At 37.9% G+C, this 24,232-nt stretch overlaps 2 protein-coding genes across 3 annotated transcripts in view; both read right to left on the reverse strand.

Moving 5' to 3' along the window:
• Window positions 1–4,576, reverse strand: part of acsl1b (acyl-CoA synthetase long chain family member 1b) — a 28,836-nt gene extending 24,260 nt beyond the window's left edge. Inside the window, exon 1 of one of the 2 annotated variants that reach the window (XM_073921336.1) lies at window positions 4,474–4,518. The gene's annotated coding sequence lies outside the window, so the exon portion shown is untranslated. 2 annotated transcript variants of the gene reach the window in all.
• A 2,250-nt stretch (window positions 4,577–6,826) lies between these two features.
• arsia (arylsulfatase family, member Ia) lies at window positions 6,827–13,035 on the reverse strand. The gene is made up of 2 exons (XM_002664260.7): window positions 10,296–13,035; window positions 6,827–8,732 (listed from the first exon to the last, which is right to left on the reverse strand). Exons 1-2 carry the CDS (start codon window positions 10,577–10,579, stop codon window positions 7,340–7,342), a joined length of 1,677 nt encoding a protein of 558 aa, XP_002664306.1. The 5' UTR covers window positions 10,580–13,035; the 3' UTR covers window positions 6,827–7,339.
• Window positions 13,036–24,232: the final 11,197 nt, after the last annotated feature.

Below are 24,232 nucleotides of genomic sequence, written 5' to 3' on the forward strand. Positions count from 1 at the left end.
CAGATGCCCTTCCAGCTGCAACCCAGTACTGGGAAACACCCATACACTCTCATTCGCACTCATACACTACAAACAATTTAGTTCATCAACTCCCCTATAGCGCATGTGTTTGGACTGTGGGGGAAACCAGAGCACCCGGAGGAAACCCATCTATGAAGGGAGGCAATAAACATTAAAGAGCCGGTCCTCCCTTTATGCAACCAATACTGCGGAACCACAAAGGGACACCCCTTGCTCTTAAATAGGAATTTGTTTTGTGCTTTTATTTAGGCATGAAAACACTATGAAATAAATATAAAAATGGCGGGATTACCATCCTTTCCATTACAGGTGCCATTAGCCCTCCTATGCATTGCTCAAAACAGTTATGTAGCAGTGCGTGACTGTCAGCTGACGCGCTCCATAGTGATAAACAGATGCTGTTCAAATTCTGTAGACTCAATTTGAATCGGAGCGAAAGTCTGGGTTTTGGGTGCATGTTTAAACAGACATATACACATAATAATAATAATAATAATAATAGTATTTAAAGATGTTAATTTTGGTGGGTTTTCTTTCAAACAACTAAACTTTGTCTTAAATGAGAATAAAATGTTAGAAAAGCAATGGAATGCTTTCATTATAATGTTAGATGTGTGTATTTTTAAAGTGACACCTTTGTTATTTAATGGCTGGTGGAGCCCTTATTTTCACATCCCAATGTTGACAGGTATGGACTTGAACCAGTGACCTTCTTGCTGTGCTAACCACCCCGAAACAAATACTTGCACATTTAAAATAATAAACATGACTATACTCAATTTAAGTCACATCACAAGATTAGATTATTTATTAAATATTTAAAGATAAAGATGTTACTAAATTTATTATTTATACAATGATGGTCATGTTATTTTACATGTGATTGTCCAATTGCTGTACTTGAATGGTGTTCGAATTATTTTTGCATGTAATTTATTATAATTTATGCAGATACACTGCAAAGAAACAGACTTGATCATCCCACTCGATGTAAATTAATGAAATCTTTCCAAACAGAGCGGTTCCAATCATCTGGTGAAATTTAATTCATACTGCAAACAAAATATCGCAAAGTCAGATTTTTCTAATATCGTGCAGCCCTAATTCAAGTACAAATCTGTTCATTCAGTTCTCATGTTTCTAATTTTTCTATATATGCTAAAATATTTCTTTAAAAAAAGATTAAGACAAGCCAGAAATGAATGTAAAATCGATTTGGAAATCAATGTCTTAAGACCTAAATGTGACTTGACAGATTTCCTAAGACTGACAGCTCTGCGATTTCACACTCAGTCCCACATGAGGAATGTTTGCAATGGTTTCCAAACACAGGCAGGATTGCATCAAACACTCAACGACAAGTAGCAGTGAGACTGAGCAAACACAGAGCAGTGAGGAAACGCTGACCTCGGCAATGGCCATCAATATATAAATATTGACCAACCAATCAGCAGATTATCACTGTGGCAAAGATAACGAGCAGGCTGAGAGAGAAGCGGCGTCTCGGACGCAGTTTAACAGTCGGAATTAAAAGACAGCGAGTAGGGCTGCACAATATTAGAAAAATCTGACATTGCAATACATATAAATATAATTTGACTATATGAACTGAACATCTCTATTTAAATTGACTGCATTGTTTCAGATAGATTAGAATAATCAAATATTTTCTATACAGTGTGTTTGCATAAATTATAATAAATTACAAGCATATATAAATACAGCAGAGCAAAGATAAGTTAAATAAACAGTGCTTTATGATTTCAAACTGTATTTAGGTGTAAAAAAAAACAATCAAACAAAATAGCATGGTCTTTATTGCATATATTATTTAAAAAGAATAATATTAGTATTTTATTTATCTTTTAGTCTTTCATAAATAATCTGCATATACATACATTGTGATATCGATGCTTTAATGATATATTGTGCAGCCCTACTAATGAGCCTGTTGCATAATAGGTCATAAATAAAGCTTTAAACCAGGGCTGCACCATATTGGAAAATGCTGATATTGCAATGTTTTATTTTTCTGCTACAAATATTGGAGATAAACAGGAATATAGTTTAACAAGGCAGTTAAATAGCACTGTTTAATAGTGTTCTGGGGAGTCTTACAGTATTCAGGTACAGAAATTGAATAATCACAATGCTTTTTCTTACTTTCCAGTCAAAATACCTAAGAAAATCTAAAAATATTGTTTTGTTTTGAACTTTCTCTACACTTTTCTTTGTAAGTTTTTCCTTAAAACAAAGTCAGTGGGGAAAGTAAAATAATCTTGCTAAAAAAGTGTTTTTGCTTTAAAATGTTGATATTTAGGGCGCCACGGTGGCGCAGTGAGCAGCACGATCGCCTCACAGCAAGAAGGTCGCTGGTTCAAGCCTCGGCTGGGTCAGTTGACATTTCTGTGTGCATGTTCTCCCTGTGGGTTTCCTCCGGGTGCTCTGGTTTCCCCACAGTCCAAACACATGCGCCAAGTCCAAAGACTTGGTATAGGTGAATTGGGTTAGCTAAATTGTCCATAGTGTTTGTGTGTGTAAATGAGTGTGTATGGATGTTTACCAGCAATGGGTTGCAGCTGAAAGGGCATCCACTGCGTAAAACATATGCTGGATAAGTTGGCGGTTCATTCCTCTGTGGCGACCACAGATTAATAAAAAGGACTAAGAAAAGAAAATGAATGAATAAAAGAATGTAGTCCTAAATTTACCATGTAAACATGTAAACCATAATTATGAGTGTATAGTGGTTGTTTAAATGGCTGGTTGTATTTTGTCTTTAGACAATGCGATTGACAGATTGATGCAGAGCTTGTTTTGTGTTTCTACTGAACAGGTAAAGCTTTATAAATACATACAGATGCCTAGTGTGCAGGACAAAAGATCACGAGTGTGTGAATATCAGCTTGTATATCACACCTGTTCATCTCCATTAATAATTTACACTGTTTCTTTTCTACATTTGTGCATTTTTTTTGTTGTTGCTGAAGGTCAAGAGTTTATAGGTGTATGTTTAGTCAACACTTATAAGGAGTAAAACTCAACCTTTGTCCTGATTAGAGAGGCATGTGACACATATATGAAGGTCAGACTGATACCGTGTGTCTGATTTAATGCTAATCTGACTGCAACCTTCGCTTCTGGAAGTACAAACTGATTTAAGAAGTTACAATAGCTCTTTAAAGACTCATAAAGTTGTTCATTGATTGCACATGCTTTGGTTGAACCCATTCACGACGTCAATTCAGCGTAACATTAATTTGTGCTGGAGAAGCCAAGGTGATACAGTGAGTCACTGCAGATTTTAAGCACAAAAGAGTGAAAGTGTATCATTCACATGAGTTTAACAGAAAAAACTCAAACAGGTTTTGGACAAGTGAAGGATGAGTAAATGATAACACAATTTTCACTTTTGTGTGAACTGTCTCTTTAAGAGCTGCAGAAAACTCTAATGCTATAAACTTGACTGATCCTAATATTAAAAAAGGCAAAGTAAACAGCAAGTATTCTTCTCTAAGAGAAAGCCTACGGTTTAATACTAAACCTTAATTCAAGCACACAGGTGATTAGTGCAGGTATGAGGGATGCTGGGAATGAAAACAATCAACAGAAACCCTGCGGTTACCATAGCACAAGGTCAACAGGGACATGTTAAATCAGATCTCAAGCAAGACGACATACAACCTTAATATAACCCACAATATTTTAAACAACCTCATCTCTAAAAGAAAAAAACAACAACAAATAAGCATTGCTTGGCCACAGAATTATCCATTTAGAGATCAGCTAAGTATTTGGCATGAATATTGAGGTTGGTTTTATATTAGCACATTCGTTCAACTTGTGACACGCTCCCTATATTGTTTATCACACTGCTTTCAATATTCAATATGAATTAGCATGTAAACATGACATCAAAACAACATTAGCACTAATTATTTGACTGAACAATGTTGTACTTTGATAGCATTGGCTGCTAATATGATTTCAATATTCAGGACTTGCAAAAACACTTTGAAATTATAATATTATTATTATTATTATTAAGGAGAAATTACAATTGAAAGTGACTATACAACCAACTTTACCTCAATATTAGCTAACTTAAGCTAAATTAGCAACTTGAGTCAGGTAACTTATGACAGATGATGACGTGTCTTAATCACAAACACAACTTTACGTCAGTCAATTCAGCATGTTAGACAAGTGCTAGCAAATAAATAAATGTGATTTCACTCCACACAATAATTAAAATACATATTAATTAATATATAAACCGTATTTAAGTGACGTTTTCAGACAAGCGCTATGCTAAGTAATAACAGAGGAGCACACAGTGTCATATTTCAGTTTCATACACACTTAGACACGTCTCAGAGTATCAAAACATAAACACAAAGCCGTTATTATGTAATATTTTGTGTAATATAAGATGTAAGACCCGCTACTGACCTGAACTCGACCGAACTCGTCAGTTATTCGTGCATGCGGTTGTCTGACGGACGGCGAGAGTTTACTACTTTTTCCGTTGTGTTTGGTCGCCAAGACCTCCGCCAATCGGAGGCGCCGTTCGAATAGAAAGACTGTTAGGAGGCTTGTGATTGGCTGGTGGTTTGTCTCGAAGTAACCCGCGTTTAAGGACTCGTTCACCTTTGTACAGACTTCCTGAAGCGGGAGCGCGCACAGGTGTGACCGTCAATAACTTATCCATATTACAAAATATTAATATTTATTATTATTATTAGATTACATTGTTTTAATTTCATTTTGTCAGTTACTTTCACTTGTTGATGTTGTACTTAGTGTACTGCCATGTGTTCCTCTCTTCAGCAATAATAAATAAATTAAACCAATAAATACTGTATATAGCATAGATAAAGTTGGCTTAACACGTTATTTTTTACGATAAAGAGATTTAGTCAAAGGAATAGCATCGGTTATATAACATTTAATGCTTTATTTCAATTGACTTATTTTGGTTTTATTGATTGATTATTATAGCTAATCCTTTAAATTGAGACGTGATAGGACTGAACACAATAGTAAAATAGCCACATGTGGTGTCTAAATGTGGTATAACAAGACAACTGCAAAACCAAGATAATGCTAATTAGGGTATATTTGAGTTGTATTATTAATGAACTGAAAACTTAAAAAGAAAACTTAAATCACATAGTAAATAAATAATTAAATAAATAAACAAATGCAAATGCACTAATTACTTACAAAACATACTTGAATTACATAATAAATAAACAGATGTGTACTGAATACTTTGAAAATACTTAAATTACACAATATAAATAAATGCAAGTGTACTAAATACAAAAAACTTAAATTACATAACAAATAAATAAATGGACATTAAATAAATACATTAAAAATAATACTTAAATTACATAATAAATAAATAAATAAATAAATACTGTATATAACAGATTAAGTGAGCTGTATGGGTTAAATACATTAAAGTGTATTTCATTTTGACTAAAATGATTTTATCAAAGTAATAGCATCTGTTAAATATTGTAAATACCCTACATACACATTTAATGCTAGTTTATATTTTAATTTAATGTGAATTGACTTTTATTTTGGTTTAATTGATTGCTTATAATAGCTAATCGAGCTTAGAGGGCAGGAAATATAACAGAACTGGTGAAAATAGTAAAACAGCGACATTTAGTGTTTAAATGTGGTATAACATAACATACTACAAAAATAATCCTCAACTCACATAATAAATAAATAAATGAACGTATACTGAATACATAAAAATAATACTTACAGTAAATTAAATAAATAATGCAAGTGTACTAAATACTAAAAAAATAATTATGCAATAAATAAATAAATGGACATTTACTGAATACTTAAAAATTAATTCTTGAGCTACATAATAAACAAACAAACAAACAATCAAACAAACAAATAAATAAATAAATAAATAAATAAATGGACATTTACTGAATACTTAAAAATTAATTCTTGAGCTACATAATAAACAAACAAACAAACAATCAAACAAACAAATAAATAAATAAATAAATAAATGGAAGTGTACTGAATACCTAAAAAAATAATTAAATTACATAAATAATAATAATAAATACAATTAGTTTGTTCCTTATTCTTTTTCAAAATCATTTCTCTATGTTCAGGAGATGAGCAGGTACAGTACAGTCTCAATAAAGCGTAGTGGAGCTGTTCTGAACATCAGTTTCTCAGTGTGTCGGCCTCACCTGAGAGGCCCGTTTCTCAAAAACACACACTTAACAAGCAGACCTTTATACTGTACTGGAGGAGCAGCTACTGTAAAGCACAGCCCAGAGGGTCTCTGACCAGTGTATCTGCAGGCAAACAGACCACACACACACACATTTAACACACACACACACACACACACACACACACACACACACATGCACAAAATACATCTAAAATACATACACATATTTCGGTCTTTTTAAACACACACACACACACACACACACACACACACACACACACACACACGTTTACAAGAGAACCGTGAACCTACACATGTACAGTCCTCCAATCAGAATAACAAATAAACTTCAGGTGTCCACTAGAGGGCAGTCAACATTTACATTATATACACACACAAAATATACAATTCAAGAACACTCATATGCACACACACACACACACTCTCTCTCTCTCTCTTTCACATACACAGCCCACATACACACACACACATTTACACGTGTACAGTCCTCCAATCAAAATCCAAATAAAGCTCAGGTGTCCGCTAGAGGGCAGTCAACATTTACACTAGTCTCAATAAAGACAGCTTTCTTTCATTTTAATCAGCCTTCACAAAAACAAACGTGTTTATTTCAAATAGAATATGATCATACATTTAAGAAAAACACTGAGTGTGTGTATGGGAATGAGTGTGTATGGGTGTTTCCCAGTACTCGGTTGCAGCTGGAAGGGCATCCGCTGCGTAAAACATATCCTGGAATAGTTGATGGGTCATTCCACTGTGGCGACCCCTGATGAATAAAGGGACTAAGCCGAAGGAAAATGAATGAATGAATGAATGAATGAAGCTTTCATGTCTCGGGTGTCTGGCTGTCTCACCTGAAATATCTTCAGTTGTGTTCTGATGAATGAACGTCTCTGGGTTTGGAATGACACAAGGGTGTGGAGTTACACAAGCAATCATTAACAGAGTTTTTCATTCTGGGTGAACTAAATCTGCGGTGCGCTTGACCTCTCTCAGCCACCGTAGGGCAAACAGCTAATCAAAGTCCCTGAAGTGGCCCTCAGCAGTCAGTCATGCAGGACATGTTCAGATCCTGTTTGACATAATCCGAATGTTCAACCTCCTAAAAAACGACTTCATTTTGCAGAACTTCCGCTTCTGCTTCTTGGCTTTTTTCTTCTTGATGTAAAACGGCTCCCAGTTCTCTCCGTCTCCCTCCCAGGGGCCCCAGGCTCCTCCATTGCGGCTCGGATCGGCTCTGGGGTCCTCTGAAGGGTAGCGAACCGGCACGGCAGTCCGGTTATAAAAGGATAACCGCGCAAGAAGCTGCTTAACCACATCCGGTCTGCGCTCGGCGAGATCGAACCGCTCGTACGGATCATCCGCCACATTGAACAACCACAGAGATTTCTTGGCCTCCGTGTGGCGCTCCAAACTCCACCAGGATTCAGGGAAGTTCCCGAGCATCTGAGGAGGAATCCAGTCTCCATATCCCGGGTTTCCGGTCAAAAGCTTCCAATCGCCGACTCGAACCGCTGCCTGTACGGCTGTATTCCAGATCCCATATCCGTTTTTTAAAGATCCGTGCCGGGCTGCGTTATAGAGTGGGTCAATATTATGAAGAATCTCGAACCGCGGAGACTCTTTCCCATCACTAATAGTATCCCACATGTCAAATCCGTCAAGCCCTTCGGCTTGGGAAACGTTTCCTCCGGCAAGTCTCATTAGGGTCGGATACCAGTCGGTGATGTGAATCAAAGCTCTGCTAACTCTCCTCCTACGCCTCAACAGCGGACTATGCACGAATCCAATCCCACGAACGCCTCCTTCCCAATACGTTCCCTTCCGTCCCCGTAGAGGCCAGTTGCTTCCTCCGAACAGAGGCTGTCCACCGTTATCGGTGGAGAAGAATATGACAGTGTTTTTATAGTAGCCGTACTTCCGGAGCGCGTACGTCACGTTACGCACCGCCTCATCCACGGCAGAAACCATCCCGGCGTACTTCCGGCGAAACATGTTCCCCATGCGGCGGTAGGGATAAACGTATTCCTTTGGCGACTGTAAGGGAGTGTGCACCGCCTGGAAAGAGAGGAAGATGAAGAGCGGTTGTGATGAGGGATCGTGCGCCGCCAGGATTTTCCGCACTCTTTGTGTGTATAAGTGTGTTGAGTATCGTCCTCCTTGCCCCCACGCCACGCGCTCACCATCATGGAGGTCGAATCCGCACACTTTGGGACCGTCGCAGGATTTGTAGGTGTAATAGTCCACGCTGCCGGTCAGCGAGCCGAAGTATGTGTTGAACCCGCGGCGGGTCGGCAGACAGTCGCGCTTGTAGAAACCCAAATGCCACTTTCCCACCATGTGCGTGGCGTATCCGGCCTCCTGCAGACGCTGCGGCAGCGTGCGCAGCCCAAACGGCAGACAGCTGGGCTGACGAGAGCGGATGATGGAGTGCTGGAGACCCGTGTGGATCTGATATCTGGAGCAGAAGGGAAAGTCAACACATCAGAAAGCTCATTCAGCAGCACACGCTCAAGACATGACGCTTACTGTTTGTTCCAAATGAGCTGGAACAACACAACTCTTGAGGTTTTTTTGCAACAACTTAATTATTTTAAGTCTGATCCACTTAAATTTGTAAAAGCAAATGCATTTTTGGTGTGTGTCTTATTGCCGAGAAAAGTATTTGGGTTAAAGTGTATTTTGGCTTGTTCTTATTTGGTGTGTTTCTAGCAGGATCTGGCAACAGCAGAGACACACTGCATTCTTTGTGATTTCGTGCAGCATGCGGGAGCGGGTAGCACGTTCGCCTCACAGCAAGAAGGTCGCTGGTTCAAACCTCGGCTCAGTTGGTGTTTCTGTGTGGAGTTTGCATGTTCTCCCTGCCTTTGTGTGGGTTTCCTCCGGGTGCTCCGGTTTCCCCCACAGTCCAAACACATGTGGTGCAGGTGAATTGGGTTGGCTAAATTGTCCGTAGTGTGTGTGGATGTTTCTCAGAGATGGGTTGCGGCTGGAAGGGCAAACTTGCTGGATAAGTTGGCGATTCATTCCGCTGTGGCGACCCTGGATTAATGAAAGGACTAAGCCGACATGGTCTAGTGGTCTCCTCTGGTTTCCCCCACAGTCCAGACACATGCGCTATAGGGGAATTGATGAACTAAACTGGCCATAGTGTATGAGTGTGTGAATGAGTGTGTATGGGTGTTTCCCAGTACTGGGTTGCAGCTGGAAGGGCATCCACTGTGTAAAACATTCTGGAATAGTTGGTGGTTCATTCCGCTGTGGCGACCCCTGATGAATAAAGGGACTAAGCCGAAGGAAAATTAATGATTTTTTGATTAGTTTGGGTCTTAATTAAGTCCTTCATTGGGAGTTTGCTGAGGCGCCCTAGTGGTCTCCTGCGAGATGACCACTGATGTAGTGTAATAAGTTGCCTTATTAGTATTTCCCCGACAAATAACACTTAGATGTACCATTGTTTCTCATTGGAAATGAGCATTTATAATATTACATATCCAACCATGCCCAGTCAATTATATATACACATATGGAACAGGCATTAGTACAAAATACTTTAGAAATTTACATTTAATTTAGAACAGTGTTCTACTGTGCAATGAAAAATACTATAGTAACTTATAGTAAATAGTGTATTGTTTTTAAGTACTTTAATCCGTTTAAATTTGATCTTAATTAGTTCCCAATGTAACACATCAACTAAAGTTATATAAACAAATGATTCAATACTGCAGTGTTCTACAACTATAGGATATTCTATATTACAATACACCAGTTTACTGAAGTAAAAACTAAATTATACTGCTGTATTTATCAGTTATAGTTAATACTACAGTATGCTGCAACATTCACTAACAAAGTGGTGTAAATACTATACTTGTAATACGCTTGTACTAAATTACTGTGGCATTTTTTTATTTTTTTTTTGCATGACAATTGATGATGTCTATATTTGACTATAGCTGAAATCAGTAAATAACATGCACAACATCATAGTAAGTGAGTGACCGAGAGCGCGCTTTACCTGCCGGTGATGAACTGGCTGCGCGACGGGGTGCAGATGGGCTGGATGTAGTAGTTCTCCAGCTTGACTCCTGCGGCCGCCAGCCTGTCCAGGGTCGGTGTGTGGATGTCTGTGTTGTGGTATCCGATGTCGTTGAAGCCCTGGTCGTCCGTCATGATGAAGATGATGTGCGGGCGCGCGTGGTTCGGCTGCTCGACTTGGTTCGGACCCGTCCAGTCCTGGGTGAGATCCGCCGCACCGAGATAAGCCAACACGGAGAGCGCAAGTAAAGCCCGGACTGCCATCACGAGATTCCACGCGAGGCAGAAATCATGAATGATCCGCTGAGCTGCAGATGTGTGTGTGTGTGTGTGTGTGTGTGTGTGTGTGTGTGTGTGAAGTTTGTGCGCGCGCGGCGAGGGTCTGGAGCGCGTCTCAAAACACAGCGAGTTCACTAAATAGGGCGCGCGTCGGGCATGTGCCCATCACACCCCTGTACAGAGGATTAATCAAAGGTTTAATGAGTGTTAATGAGTCATTTCAGAATTGTGTTCACAATTGGGTCCGTTAATTTTCCTTAAACTGCAATGATGGACACAGCAAATGTTTTTGGTTCTGTTATAGTTTTATGTAGCTTAAAGTTGAAAAGTATTGATCTTAAATAAGTTTTAGGTTTTTATGAGATCAAAAAAAATGTTCTGAGTGGTCGCTAGGCAGTGGCTATATGGCATTGATAGGGTATTCTTAGTTGCTAGGGTATCTAAGTGATTGCCTGGTGGTTGCTAGGATGTTCTGATTGTTAGGTGGTTGCTAAGGCATTTCTAGGCAGTTGCTAAGGTGTTAAGTGGTTGCAAGGTGGTTGCTAGGCATTCTGATTGGTTGCTAGGCGGCTGCTAAAGTGTTCTGGGTTGTTGCAAGGGTGTTCGGTGTGGCCGTTAGGTGTTTGCTAAAGCATTGCTAGGCAGTTACTAGGGTGTTCTGAGTTCACTTGCTAAGGTGCTGCTAGGGCGTTCTAAATGGTTGATAGGTGGTTGCTAAGGCATTTCTTGGCAGTTGCTAGGGTTTTCTGAGTGTTTGCTAGGCAGTTGCTAAGGTGTTGCTGAGGCATTAATAGGGTATTCTTGGTTGCTAGGGTGTTCTGAGTTGTTGCCCGGTGGTTGCTAGGATGTTCTGATTGATGGTGGTTGCTAAGGCATTACCTAGGCGGTTTCTAGGGTGTTTAGTGGTTGCAGGGTGGTTGCAAAGGTGTTGCTAGGCATTCTGAGAGGTTGCTAGGCGGCTGCTAATGTGTTCTGGGTTGTTACTAGGGTGTCCTGTGTGACTGTTGGGTGGTTGCTAAGGCATTGCTAGGCAGTGTTCTGAGTGGTTACTATGTGGCTGCTAAGGTATTGGTGTGTGGTTGCTAGGGTGTACTGAGTTGTTGCTAGGGTGTTCTGAGTGGTCGTTTAGTGGTTGCCAAGGCATTACTAGGCGGTTGTTGGGGTGTTCTAAGTATTTGCTAGGTGGTTGCTAAGGTAGTGCTAGGGCATTCTGAGTGCTTGTTAGGGCGTTTCAATGGCGTTTTTAGGTGGTTGCTAGGATGTTCTGAGTGGTCACAAGATGGCTGGTAAGGTGTTGGTATGTGGTTGCTAGGGTGTTTCTAGTTGTTATGATTTACTGAGTGGCCATTAGGTGCTAAGGTATTGTTAAAGCATTTTGAGCTGTAGTTAGGTGGTTGCTAAGGCATTTCTAGGCATTTACTAGGGCGTTCTGAGTGGTAACTAGGTGGCTGCTAATGTGTTGGTATTGGTAGTGTGTTTTTAGTTGTTGATAGAGTATTTTGAGTGGCCGTTGTTTTGTTGCTAGGGCATTGCTAGGTGGTTGCTAAGGGGTTGCTAGGGCTTTCTGAGTTGTTGTAAGGTGATTCTATGCAGTTGCTATTGTGTTCTGAGTGGTTACTAAGTGGCTGCTAAAGTGTTGGTATGTGGTTAGGGTGCTCTGAGTGTTCGCTAGGGGATCCTGAGGGGTTGTTAGATGGTTGCTAAGATCTTTCTAGGAAGTTGCTAGGGTGTTCTGAGTGGTTGCAAGGTGGCTGCTAAGGTGTTGCTAGGTGGTTGCTAGGGTGTTCTGGTTTGTTGCTAGGGTGTTCTTAATGGCCGTTGAGTGATTTCCATTTTTTGGGTATTAATAGGTGTTCTGAGTGGTTGCTAAGGTGTACTTGTACTGTAGTCCAGGGTCACACATTGCTATATATCAGATTTTTATACATCAATACACAAATGCTCACCTTTCACAATAAAACAATCAGGCATAATGTTTATCTTAGTATCGATGTTGACATTTTATTTCAAACAAAATTAAACAAATGTATAATCTGATCCACAACGTCATGATACTGGGACAGGAGTACGCTGGCGCTCACGCTGTATATGCTCATCCTTTATTTCACTGTTGATTTTCTTGCACAATATGTTGACAGCAGTGGCAGAAGAGAGCAGGTTTTATTTTCAGCGCACGTATGTTTCTCTTCAGATGTTATCAGTGTGTGTGTGTGTGTGTGTGTGGCTGGAGGTGATGTGCACACAGTCAATCCACTGAATTCAGGCTCATGTATAAAAACAACGCTCCGGGTGCCATAAAAGAGCTCTTGTGTGCAGTAACACTGTCTCTGTTCAGGCGCAGGGTTCAGGTTTGTACCCTCGGTCCCCCTAAATGCATATTTTAATAGCAGGAATCTTGAGGGGCCGTGGCTTGTGTTTGGAGATTAATAAAAAACATGGAGAATTTGAGCAAATGTGCTGCATTTACTGAGCTTATAAACAGCTTGTCAACATGACAGCACTTCCTATACATCTGTTGCCAGGTCATAATATATCCATGATGATAAGCAGAAAACATAAATCATGAGAAAAAAAATGCTTTTCTAACATAGAGTTTGTGTCTTGTTTCTAGTCCAAATATCTAAAAAATCTTAAATCAAGAAGCATTTTCTAGACAACTTAAAATATGCTGTTGTTTTCAGAAATAATGCGTCAAAATTAAAACAAGCAAAATAAACTGCCGATAAGATTTCAAAGTGAAAACAAGATTATTTTGCTGACCCCACTGGCAGATTACTTTGCATGTTTTAAGGAAAAAATCATTTCATTTCGAAACAAAACAAAATAAAGCAAGAACAAAACTAATCAAAACAAAACCAGACACAAAACAAAACTAATCGAAACAAAACAAAACCAGAGATAAAACAAAAATTATCAAAAACAAGACAAAACAAGACAAAACAAATAAAAAACAAAGCAAGCAAGAACAAAACAAAACAAGACATAAGACAAAACAAAACTAATCAAAACAAGACAAAACACAAGTGAAAAAAATAAAATAAGATAAGACAAAAACAAAACTAATCTAATCAAAGCAAAACAAGACAAAAAACAAAACAAAAAAACATGACAAAAACAAAACTAATCAAAACAAGACAAGACAAAACCAAACATAAACAAAACAAATCAAAACAAAACAAAACAAAACAAAACCAAACATAAACAAAACATATCAAAACAAAACAAGACAAAACCAAACTTATCAAAACAAAACAAAACAAGAAAAAACAAAACTAATTAAAAAAACAAAAAAACTAAGCAAGCAAGAACAAAACAAAATATAAGACAAAACAAAAAACAAGAAAAAACTAAACTAATCAAAACAAAACAAAACCAGACGTAAAACAAAAAACAAGACACAAGACAAATGAAAAAAAAAAACTAAATAAAAAAATGACAAAAACAAAACTAAACTAATCAATGCAACACAAGACAAGACAAACAAACAAACAAACAAACAAACAAGACAAAAACAAAACATAACAAAAAACAAAACAGGACAAGACATAAAACAAAATAAGACAAAAAAACAAAACAAAACAAAATGAAGCAAATTAAATCAAAATAAAATGAAAACCAGACAAGACAAAAATAAAAACAAAAGAAGACAAAAAACAAATTAAAACAAAGCAAGACATAAAACCAAACAAAACTGATCAAAACAAAACAAAACAAAAAACTAATCAAAACAAGAAATAATGAAACTGATTAAATGTTTAAAGCCATTGTAAAGCTATAAAGAAACCCTCAGCGAGACAGAAAAGGTGATCATATCTCGAAATGTTCAAAGCTTTCTCCTTTACATGAAATATTTGTCCATGAAAATACCTTACATGAGTGAGTACACATCACCTTCCCCAAAAACAACAGCAGCAGCAAATCCAGCCCAAACTTCTCTAATGTTGGTTTGAGCTCAAAAACCTGCACTTTCTGAACTGCGGCCAACCTGTTACTATCTTTAATGTTGACTTTACAGAATAAACGCACACCAGCTCTTTAAAAAACCCTCTATCAATAGTACTCGACCGAACATGATGTCTGATATTTAAATAAGTCCGAGATTTTAAATAGCCAAATTCCTCCGCGCACAGCGAGTCAGTGATTGTTCTGGAATGAATACAGAAATAACAAATAAGAAAACATCTCTGGAGTTAATATCTGAGCGATTATTCCCCGCATGTGTGGATAACAGGAGGTTTTACATGCTATTTCAAAACTTTGAAGCTATCAAAAAATTTAGTAAAGTAATAAATAAAGTTTGTGCTTCATTTCGTTCTGTTTCAGACTGGTTATTATTATTTTTAAAGTATTTAACTAAAGTATTTTCATACAGATATGTTGATGTTTCATTGATTATATATGAAAAATGAGTGCTGTCAAATGATAAATCATGATTAATTGCATTTAAAAATACATTATTGTATATATATATATATATATATATATATATATATAAAGTTGAAAGCAGAAGTTTACATACACTCTAAAAAAGGAAGATAACCATTTTTTTTTTTTAAAGTCTGATGGTAAATCATACTAAACGTTTACTATTTTAGGTCCTTTAGGATTATCCTAATGATTTACATTTGCTAAATGCCAGAATATATATATATATATATATATATATATATATATATATATATATATATATATATATATATATATATATATATATATATATTTTTTTTTTTTTTTTTTTTTTTTTTTTTTTTTTTTTTTGAGAGAGTTTTTAATTAATTTCTAGAGCAGGGGTCACCAAACTTGTTCCTGGAGGGCCGGTGTCCTGCAGATTTTAGCTCCAACCCTAATCAAACACACCTGAACAAGCTAATCAAGGTCTTACTATGTGTACTTGAAACACCCAGGCAGGTGTGTTGAAGCAAGTTGGAGCTAAACCCTGCAGGGACACCGGCCCTCAAGGACCGAGATTGGTGACCCCTGTTCTAGACAGTCAAAATTTTTGGGTATTCTTCCACAAGCTTCTCACAATAGTTTGCAGGAATTTTGGCCCATTCCTCCTGACAGAATTGGAGTAACTGAGTCAGATTTGTAGGCTCACTCGCACAAGCTTCTTCAACTCTGCCCACACATTCTCTATAGGATTGATCTCAGGGCTTTGTGATGGCCACTCCAAAACATTCACTCTGCTGTCCTTAAAGCACATTTGAACTAATTTGTCAGTATGCTTAGGGTCAGGGTCTGTCTGGAAGAGCCATTTGTGGCCAAGTTTTAATTTCCTGGCTGATGTCTTGAGATGTTGCTTCAGTATTTCTCCATAATGTTCTTTCTTCATGATGCCATCTCTGCTGTGAAGTGGACCAGTCCCTCCTGCAGCAAAACAGCCCCACAACATGATGCTGCCGCCCCCATACTGCACAGTTGGGATGGTGTTCTTAGGCTTGTAAGCTTTTCCCTTTGTCATGACATGGACATGAGGACATGTCTCCAAACATGAGTCTTTTTCCCAGTGTCATTTAGCTAATTGTAATCTGGCTTTGTTGTTGATTCTGGCTTGTTGATTTTCCCATGTTGTCACACAAGGAAGTAGTAGATTCTAGAATAATCTAGATTAATTCCAAGATTATAGTGAGATTAATCAAGATTTAAAATCTAATTTATTACCTCCCTATATATATATATATATATATATATATATATATATATATATATATATATGCATGACTATAAAGTATTAAATGCTTGTTTTTATTTATATATAAATATTTATATATAATACAAGTGATATATATGTAAATATATATAATTTGTATCATATATAGACATATAATTTTATAAAAATTTTACTTACTATGTATATATATATATATATATATATATATATATATATATATATATATATATATAGTACGAACAGTGTGTGTGTGTGTGTTGTGTGTGTGTATTTAAACATACATAAATATTCACAGTACACATGTACATATGCAACACCGGCTCATTCTGAAACGAATTCCTTCATTCCTTTAATGAATTCCTCAAAGCGTAGCTCTATGGCTGCATTTTGTCTGTAAAACCAACGATACGGCGCCATATGATGCTGTTTCTTTTCATGCTTACCAGCTGACCGCTTACCTCCAGCTTACCGCTGTTACCAGTTTGTCCAGTGGCTCGGTGCGTACGTCAGAGGATTTGAGACACAGAGAGGAGTTGACAGCGACGACAGGGTTCGAGTCTGGTGAAGAACAGTTCCAGAAAGCAGGTAAGACAAAAACAGAAGCCAAAAAATAAAATAAACAAGTAAAAAACAGGGTAAGAATGTGGTAAAGTCTGAAAACGTGGTAAAAATAAGGCGAGGGATTTTCTTTTTCTGGATTGCTTTTAGAGACTGTTCGGTTTAGGGAAGTGGATCAATCGGTGCTTTTGAAAACACTATTAGTTGGCATGAGTTTCCTGTGTTGGCGTGGGTTTCCTCTGGGTGCTCCGGTTTCCCCCTCAGTCCAAACACATGTGCTGTAGGTGAATTGGGTAAGCTAAATTGCCCGTAGTGTGAATGAGTGTGTATGGGTGTTTCCCAGTGATGGGTTGCAGCTGGAAGGGCATCCGCTGTGTAAATCAGGTGCTGGATAAGTTGGCGGTTCATTCCGCTGTGGTGACCCCAGATTAATAAAAGTACTTTGCTGAAAAGAAAATGAATGAATGAATGAATGAATGAATGGGTTTGTTGTAACTCATATTATTATGTAGATTTTATGCAGCATTGAGATAGTTCAGATTATTCAGCTCTCAGAGTAGATGTACGTCAGCTGTTAATATTTCCACCTATGAACATGTTTGCCAGACACACGCTCTATTGTAACTTTTTTTCAGCCTGAGAGAAAGTGAGAAGATGAAAGGAAATAATTAGAAGAGAAGCCAGCCGAGTCTGAGGAGATGTTGAGTTTGGCGGAGCGAGAAAAGAGAGAGTTATTAAAAACCCTGCCCTCGCACTAACACTAACTCTATTTAATCATCTCCACCACTTCCAGTAAAGCGGCCCACTTTTCATTTTAAAGCTTTCAAAGGCTCTCGGCTTCTCATGTTTACATTCAGTCTGTTCGGCGAGGGCTTTTTAAACTCTAGTTGGGAAATGATCTTGATTCCATCAATATGAACGTTTCTGAAACATGATGGTGTGAGTGTATTATTTTGGCTATATTCAGAATTTAACCCACTGTTTATTCGCACTCTTGTTTGGAGAAATACACACTGCAACAAATGGCTCTTACTTAGAGGTTTTGTCTTGAAATATCTTTAAAAAATGAACATCAAGAAGCATTTTCTAGACAAGTAAAAATTGTTTCTGAAATCTTAAGTTAACATTAGGCGCAGGTTTCCCCTGCCGTCCTAACACATGTGCTACAGGAGAATTGATTAACTACATTGGCTGTAGTGTATGAGTGTGTGTGTAAATGAGTGTGTATGGGTGTTTCCCAGCACTGGGTTGTCGCTGAAAGAGCATCTGCTGTGCGAGACATAGTCTGGAATAGTTAGCGGTTCATTCCGCGGTGGCGACCCCTAATGAATTAGGAACTAAGCGGAAAGAAAATGAATGAATGAATAAATAATGCACTGGGTGTCACGGTGGCACAGTGGGTAGCACGATCGCCTCAAAGCAAAAAGGTTGCTGGTTTGAGCCTTGACTGCATCAGTTGGCATTTCTGTGTGGAGTTTGCATGTTCTCCTCGTGTTGGCGTGGGTTTCCTCTGGGTGCTCTCGTTTCCCCAATCCAAAGACATGCGCTATAGGGGAATTGAATAAGCTTAATTGGCCGTAGTGTATGTGTGTGAATGCAAGATTGTATGGGTGTTTACCAGTTATGAGTTGCAGCTGGAAGGGTATCTGCTGCGTAAAACATATGCTGGATAAATTGGCGGTTCATTCCAGTGTGGCGACCGCTGATTAATAAAGAGACAAAGCCGAAAAGAAAATGAATGAATGAATGAAATAGTCGTTGGTTCATTCCACAGTGGCGACCCCTGATTAATAAAGAGACTAAGCCAAAAAGAAAATGAATGAATGAATGAAATAGTCGTTGGTTCATTCCACAGTGGCGACCCCTGATTAATAAAGAGACTAAGCCAAAAAGAAAATGAATGAATGAATGAAAAAGTTGGTGGTTCATTCCACTGTGGCGACCCCTGATTAATAAAGAGACTAAGCCGAAAAGAAAATGAATGAATGAATGAGTTGGTGGTTCATTCCATTGTGGTGACCCCTGATTAATAAAGAGACTAAGCCAAAAAGACTATAAATGAATTAATGAATGAATGAGTTGGTGGTTCATTCCACTGTGGCGACCCCTGATTAATAAAGAGACTAAGACGAAAAGAAAATGAATGAATGAATGAGTTGGTGGTTCATTCCACTGTGGCAACCCCTGATTAATAAATAGACTAAGCCGAAAAGACTATAAATGAATGAATGAATGAGTTGGTGGTTCATTCCATTGTGGTGACCCCTGATTAATAAAGAGACTAAGCCAAAAAGACTATAAATGAATGAATGAATGAATGAGTTGGTGGTTCATTCCACTGTGGCGACCCCTGATTAATAAAGAGACTAAGACGAAAAGAAAATGAATGAATGAATGAGTTGGTGGTTCATTCCACTGTGGCGACCCCTGATTAATAAAGAGACTAAGCCAAAAAGACTATAAATAAATGAATAAATTTATAAAACGTCTGCTAATTTTTTCGTATGACTTCTTAAATCAACTATATTTTTTAAGAAAAGCTTTTTTGCAGTGCAACATTTCTAGGGATCCTGAGAGAGAGAGAGAGAGAGAGAGAGAGAGAGAGAGAGAGAGAGAGAGTGTGTGGATGTTACGCAGAGCTGAAGGTGTGTTTTGTGTATAAACGGTGGATCACGTCTCGGTTTTCATGCAGAAAGTAAACAGGCGAGTGTGTGTATGTTATAGACGAGAGGCCGCAGTGAAGAGCCGAACTCAAGGAATGTGTGTTCGCTTTATATCCTGAGGAAACCCAATCTTGTTTTTGGATGTAACCTGAGAAACCGATGCAGGATGTGCAGACATATATAAAGATGCATACACACACACAGTGGTGTGGAAACCAGACTGGTTGATCATTTTGGTCTACTTCACTTTGTCAAGAAATTAAGCTCTGTAATAAAGCAGACTTCAGTTATGTTTCAAGAGGAGATTACTGTTATCTTTGATGATGTGAAACATTAAAGAGTGACAAACGTGCAAAAACAAGAAAACATTAAGGAGGTAAACACTTTTCACACCACACTGTATACACACACAGACACATATAAAGTATACACACACATAAAGTATACACACACAGACACACAGACACACACACACACACACACACACACACACACACACACACACACATAAAGTATACACACACATAAAGTATACACACACAGACACACACACACACACACACACACACACACACACACACATATATATATATATATATATATATATATATATACATATACAGTATAGACACATTTACAGTATACACACACATTTATACAGTACACACACACACACACGCACACACTTATACAATATACATACAAACATACATATGTATATATATAGTCTACAAACACACAACTACAGACGATACACACACACACCTACAGTATAAGTACAGTATAGACACACACATACACACACACACACACATATATATATATATATATATATATATATATATATATATATATATATATATATATAGTACACACACACACACACACCAACACACAGTATGCACATGCATATAAAGTATACACCCACACGCACACATATACAATAAACATACACATATACAGTATACACACACATACAGTAAACACACACATACAGTATACGCACACACATTTATACAATAGACACACACAAACAAGCACACAGTGCACACACACATACAGTATATATACAGTAGACACATATATACAGTATACGCATACACACACAAATATATATGTATATATCGAATACACACACACACACACACACACACATATATATACAGTAGACACACACACACACGCACACATATATATATACAGTACACACACATTTTTACAGTATACACACACACACAACACACACAGACACACACACACAATATACACACACACACATACAATATACAAACACAAAGACATATATATAGTATACACACACACACACACACACACACACACACACACACACACATATATACAGTATAGGCACACACACACACATATATAGTATACACACACATTTATACAGTTCACACACACACACACACACACACACATATATACAGTATAGGCACACACACACACATATATAGTATACACACACATTTATACAGTTCACACACACACACACACACACACACACACACACAGTATAGACACACACACATATATACAGTATAGGCACACACACACATATACAGTAAACACACACATTTTTACAGTTTACACACACACACACACACACACACACACACACACACACACACACACACACACAGTATAGGCACACACACACATATACAGTATACACACACATTTATACAGTACACACACACACACACACACACACACACACACACACACACACACACACACACACACACACACACACACAGTATAGACACACACACATATATACAGTATAGGCACACACACACATATACAGTAAACACACACATTTTTACAGTTTACACACACACACACACACACACACACACAGTATAGGCACACACACACATATACAGTATACACACACATTTATACAGTTCACACACACACACACACACACACAGTCTAGTCCAAACACACCTGCTCGCATTGATTTGACCGCAGGGCTGAGAGTGGCTGTCTGGATCTGATTGGGCTTTTATTAGTGGAGCAGCAGTCGTCTGTGGTTTTACTCTTTCACTGAGGTGTTTTTCTTGCCTGACGTGACACTCGTGCACCCGCTGACGCTGCCGGTTCTGAAATCAGACAGGAATCTGACCCCGGTGAACCACACAGGTAACATGTTCAAACCAGACCACAGCGCCATACCTGTGCTCCATCTCCCACAACTATCAGAGCGTGTGCTGATGGAGGTTATACATGCATACCTGTGCACATACACAGCGCTCAGCATTAATGAGCACACACACCATTCATTTATTCATTTTACTTCGGCTTAGTCTATATCTCACTTAGCCACAGCGGAATGAACCCATTATTCCAGCATATGTTTTACGCAGCGGATGCCCTTCCAGCCGCAACCCATTACTGGGAAACACCCATACACACTCAAAGACTACGGCCAATTTAGTTAATCAGTTCCCCTATAGCGCATGTGTTTGGACTGTGGGGGAAACCGGAGCACCCGGAGGAAACCCACGTCAACACTGGGAGAACATGCAAACTCCACACAGAAATGCCAACTGACCCAGCCGAGGCTCAAATCAGCAACCTTCTTGCTGTGAGGTCACACCCCATATTGAAAATGAATATTTATATTTGAAGGTGCTGTGAGTTTTTGACTCTTCTAAAGCATAAATACACTATAATATGTGTGCAGATATTCAGAAACATGCTCAGTGGACATTCTTGTTTATCTGGAAAACAATGCTGAATTCAGATATGCTTTAAACGTGCACTGCGTGCCGGAACGGCTGTCTCTGTTTTGGTCATTAAACCCACCCACTGCCAGTTTAACCAATAAAATTTCAGCAGCCCGGGTTGCCAGTTAATGGAAAACAGTGTATTTCAATCATTTACTCAGTCAGGAAGGCTCTGAAAGCATGCGTCCATGACTGAAATGTGACCTCTGGTGGACAGTAGCAGACTCCGAAATGAGATGCAGATTCAGAGTTCCACATGAGGTCATTAATAAGCAAATAATATAAATATTCACGCGGAAACATTAGGTGAGCAGGTTACACTGTAACTCAAGTGTCCTAACAACACGCTACGTGATGAGATTTGCAGTGATGAGCAATAAGGCTGTTTTTACCAGACGAAACACGACAGAAATATAAATACAGCCATTCAGATGGACAGAATAGTGCACTCACTGCACTCCAGCACAATGGTATTGTTTATCTTTTAAATCAGGCTTTAGGCTCAATAGTTCTGTTGATGTTGTCAATCTGGCAACCTGCGCTTGCGTGTGTTGTGAACCAGGCGTACAATATCTTGTTTCGACTGGGTGTCAAATTTACATGTCAATTTTATTTATACAGCACTATTAAACAGGTTGACCAATGTGTTGCACAATACAAATCACAAAGAGAAAGAGAAAAAAATTATAGCTAAAACAAACAATTCTTACAAATAAAATGCCAAATCAAAAAGGTAAGTTTTTAATCTAAATTTAAAAACAGACTGAGATGATGTATAGTTGAAGTCAGAATTATTCACCCCCGTTTGATTTTTTTTCCTTTTTTAATATTTCCTAAATGATGTGTAACAGAGCAAGGAAATGTTCACAGTGTGTCTGATAATATTTTTTATTCTGGAGAAAGTCTGATTTGTTTTATTTCGGCTAGAATAGAAGCAGCTTTTAATTGTTTTTAACACCATTTTAAGGTCAATATTATTAGCCCCTTTAAGCTAATTTTTTTCTGATAGTCTACAGAACAAACCATCATTATACAATAACCTGCCTAATTACCCCAACCTGCCTATTAACCTAATTACCCTAGTGAAGCCTTTAAATGTCACTTTAAGCTGAATACTAGTATCTTGAAGAATATCTAGTCTAATATTATTTACTGTCATCATGACAAAGATAAAATAAATCAATTAGAGATGACTTATTAAAACTACTACGTGCAAACATAATTCACCATGCACAAACTGCACCAATAACATTTTCCCCAACATAATAATTTGGGTGTACCCATTTTTGGACTGTGTGATCGTTTTGTTAGATTATCTCGGCTTCAGCACTGGCTAATTTAATGCTTTATTATATTTACAAATATACTTTCGTAAAGCATCCAATAGAAAATATTGAATTGTGAGAGGTGAACTCGTTTATGGTATATATAAACAAAAAACTAATGACAGTTTTCAAAAAGAACACAAATTATATCAGGTTATCTCTGAAAACTAATGATTATTTATGTATTTTGGGTCATTTTGTCTTGAAAATATTAACTTAAAGACTCCCACTATACCTATAAGTCTAATTTGTATGCTTGTATGCTAACGAAGCTGAACAAACATTTGCATGAAACAGCTATTGTCTGTGTTATTTGTAATTTCAGTTATTAAAATAGATTTTGTGTCTGTCTCTACATTTTGGTGAACTCTGTTACATAGTTAATTAAAAGGCAGAACCATCTGTATAGCACTACTAGATTAAAATGCATATAAAATGCGCTAAAAGTCATGTAAAACACGACTTGTTGTTGGATAATTTCTCAGAATACTATATCTGGTCATAAAATTAGATATCTATTATAAGTTAACATTTATTTAAATTATTTTTAATGGCTTTAGTTAACAACGAGACATATAGGTTGTACTAGTATTAAACTCTTTAACGTTGCACGAAAACCGACAACATTCGGAAGAACTACATTTCCCAGCATGCAGCGGGGCAGTGGA

Source organism: Danio rerio, chromosome 14 (assembly GCF_049306965.1).
Source record: "Danio rerio strain Tuebingen ecotype United States chromosome 14, GRCz12tu, whole genome shotgun sequence".
Classification (NCBI taxonomy): Eukaryota; Metazoa; Chordata; class Actinopteri; order Cypriniformes; family Danionidae; genus Danio; species Danio rerio.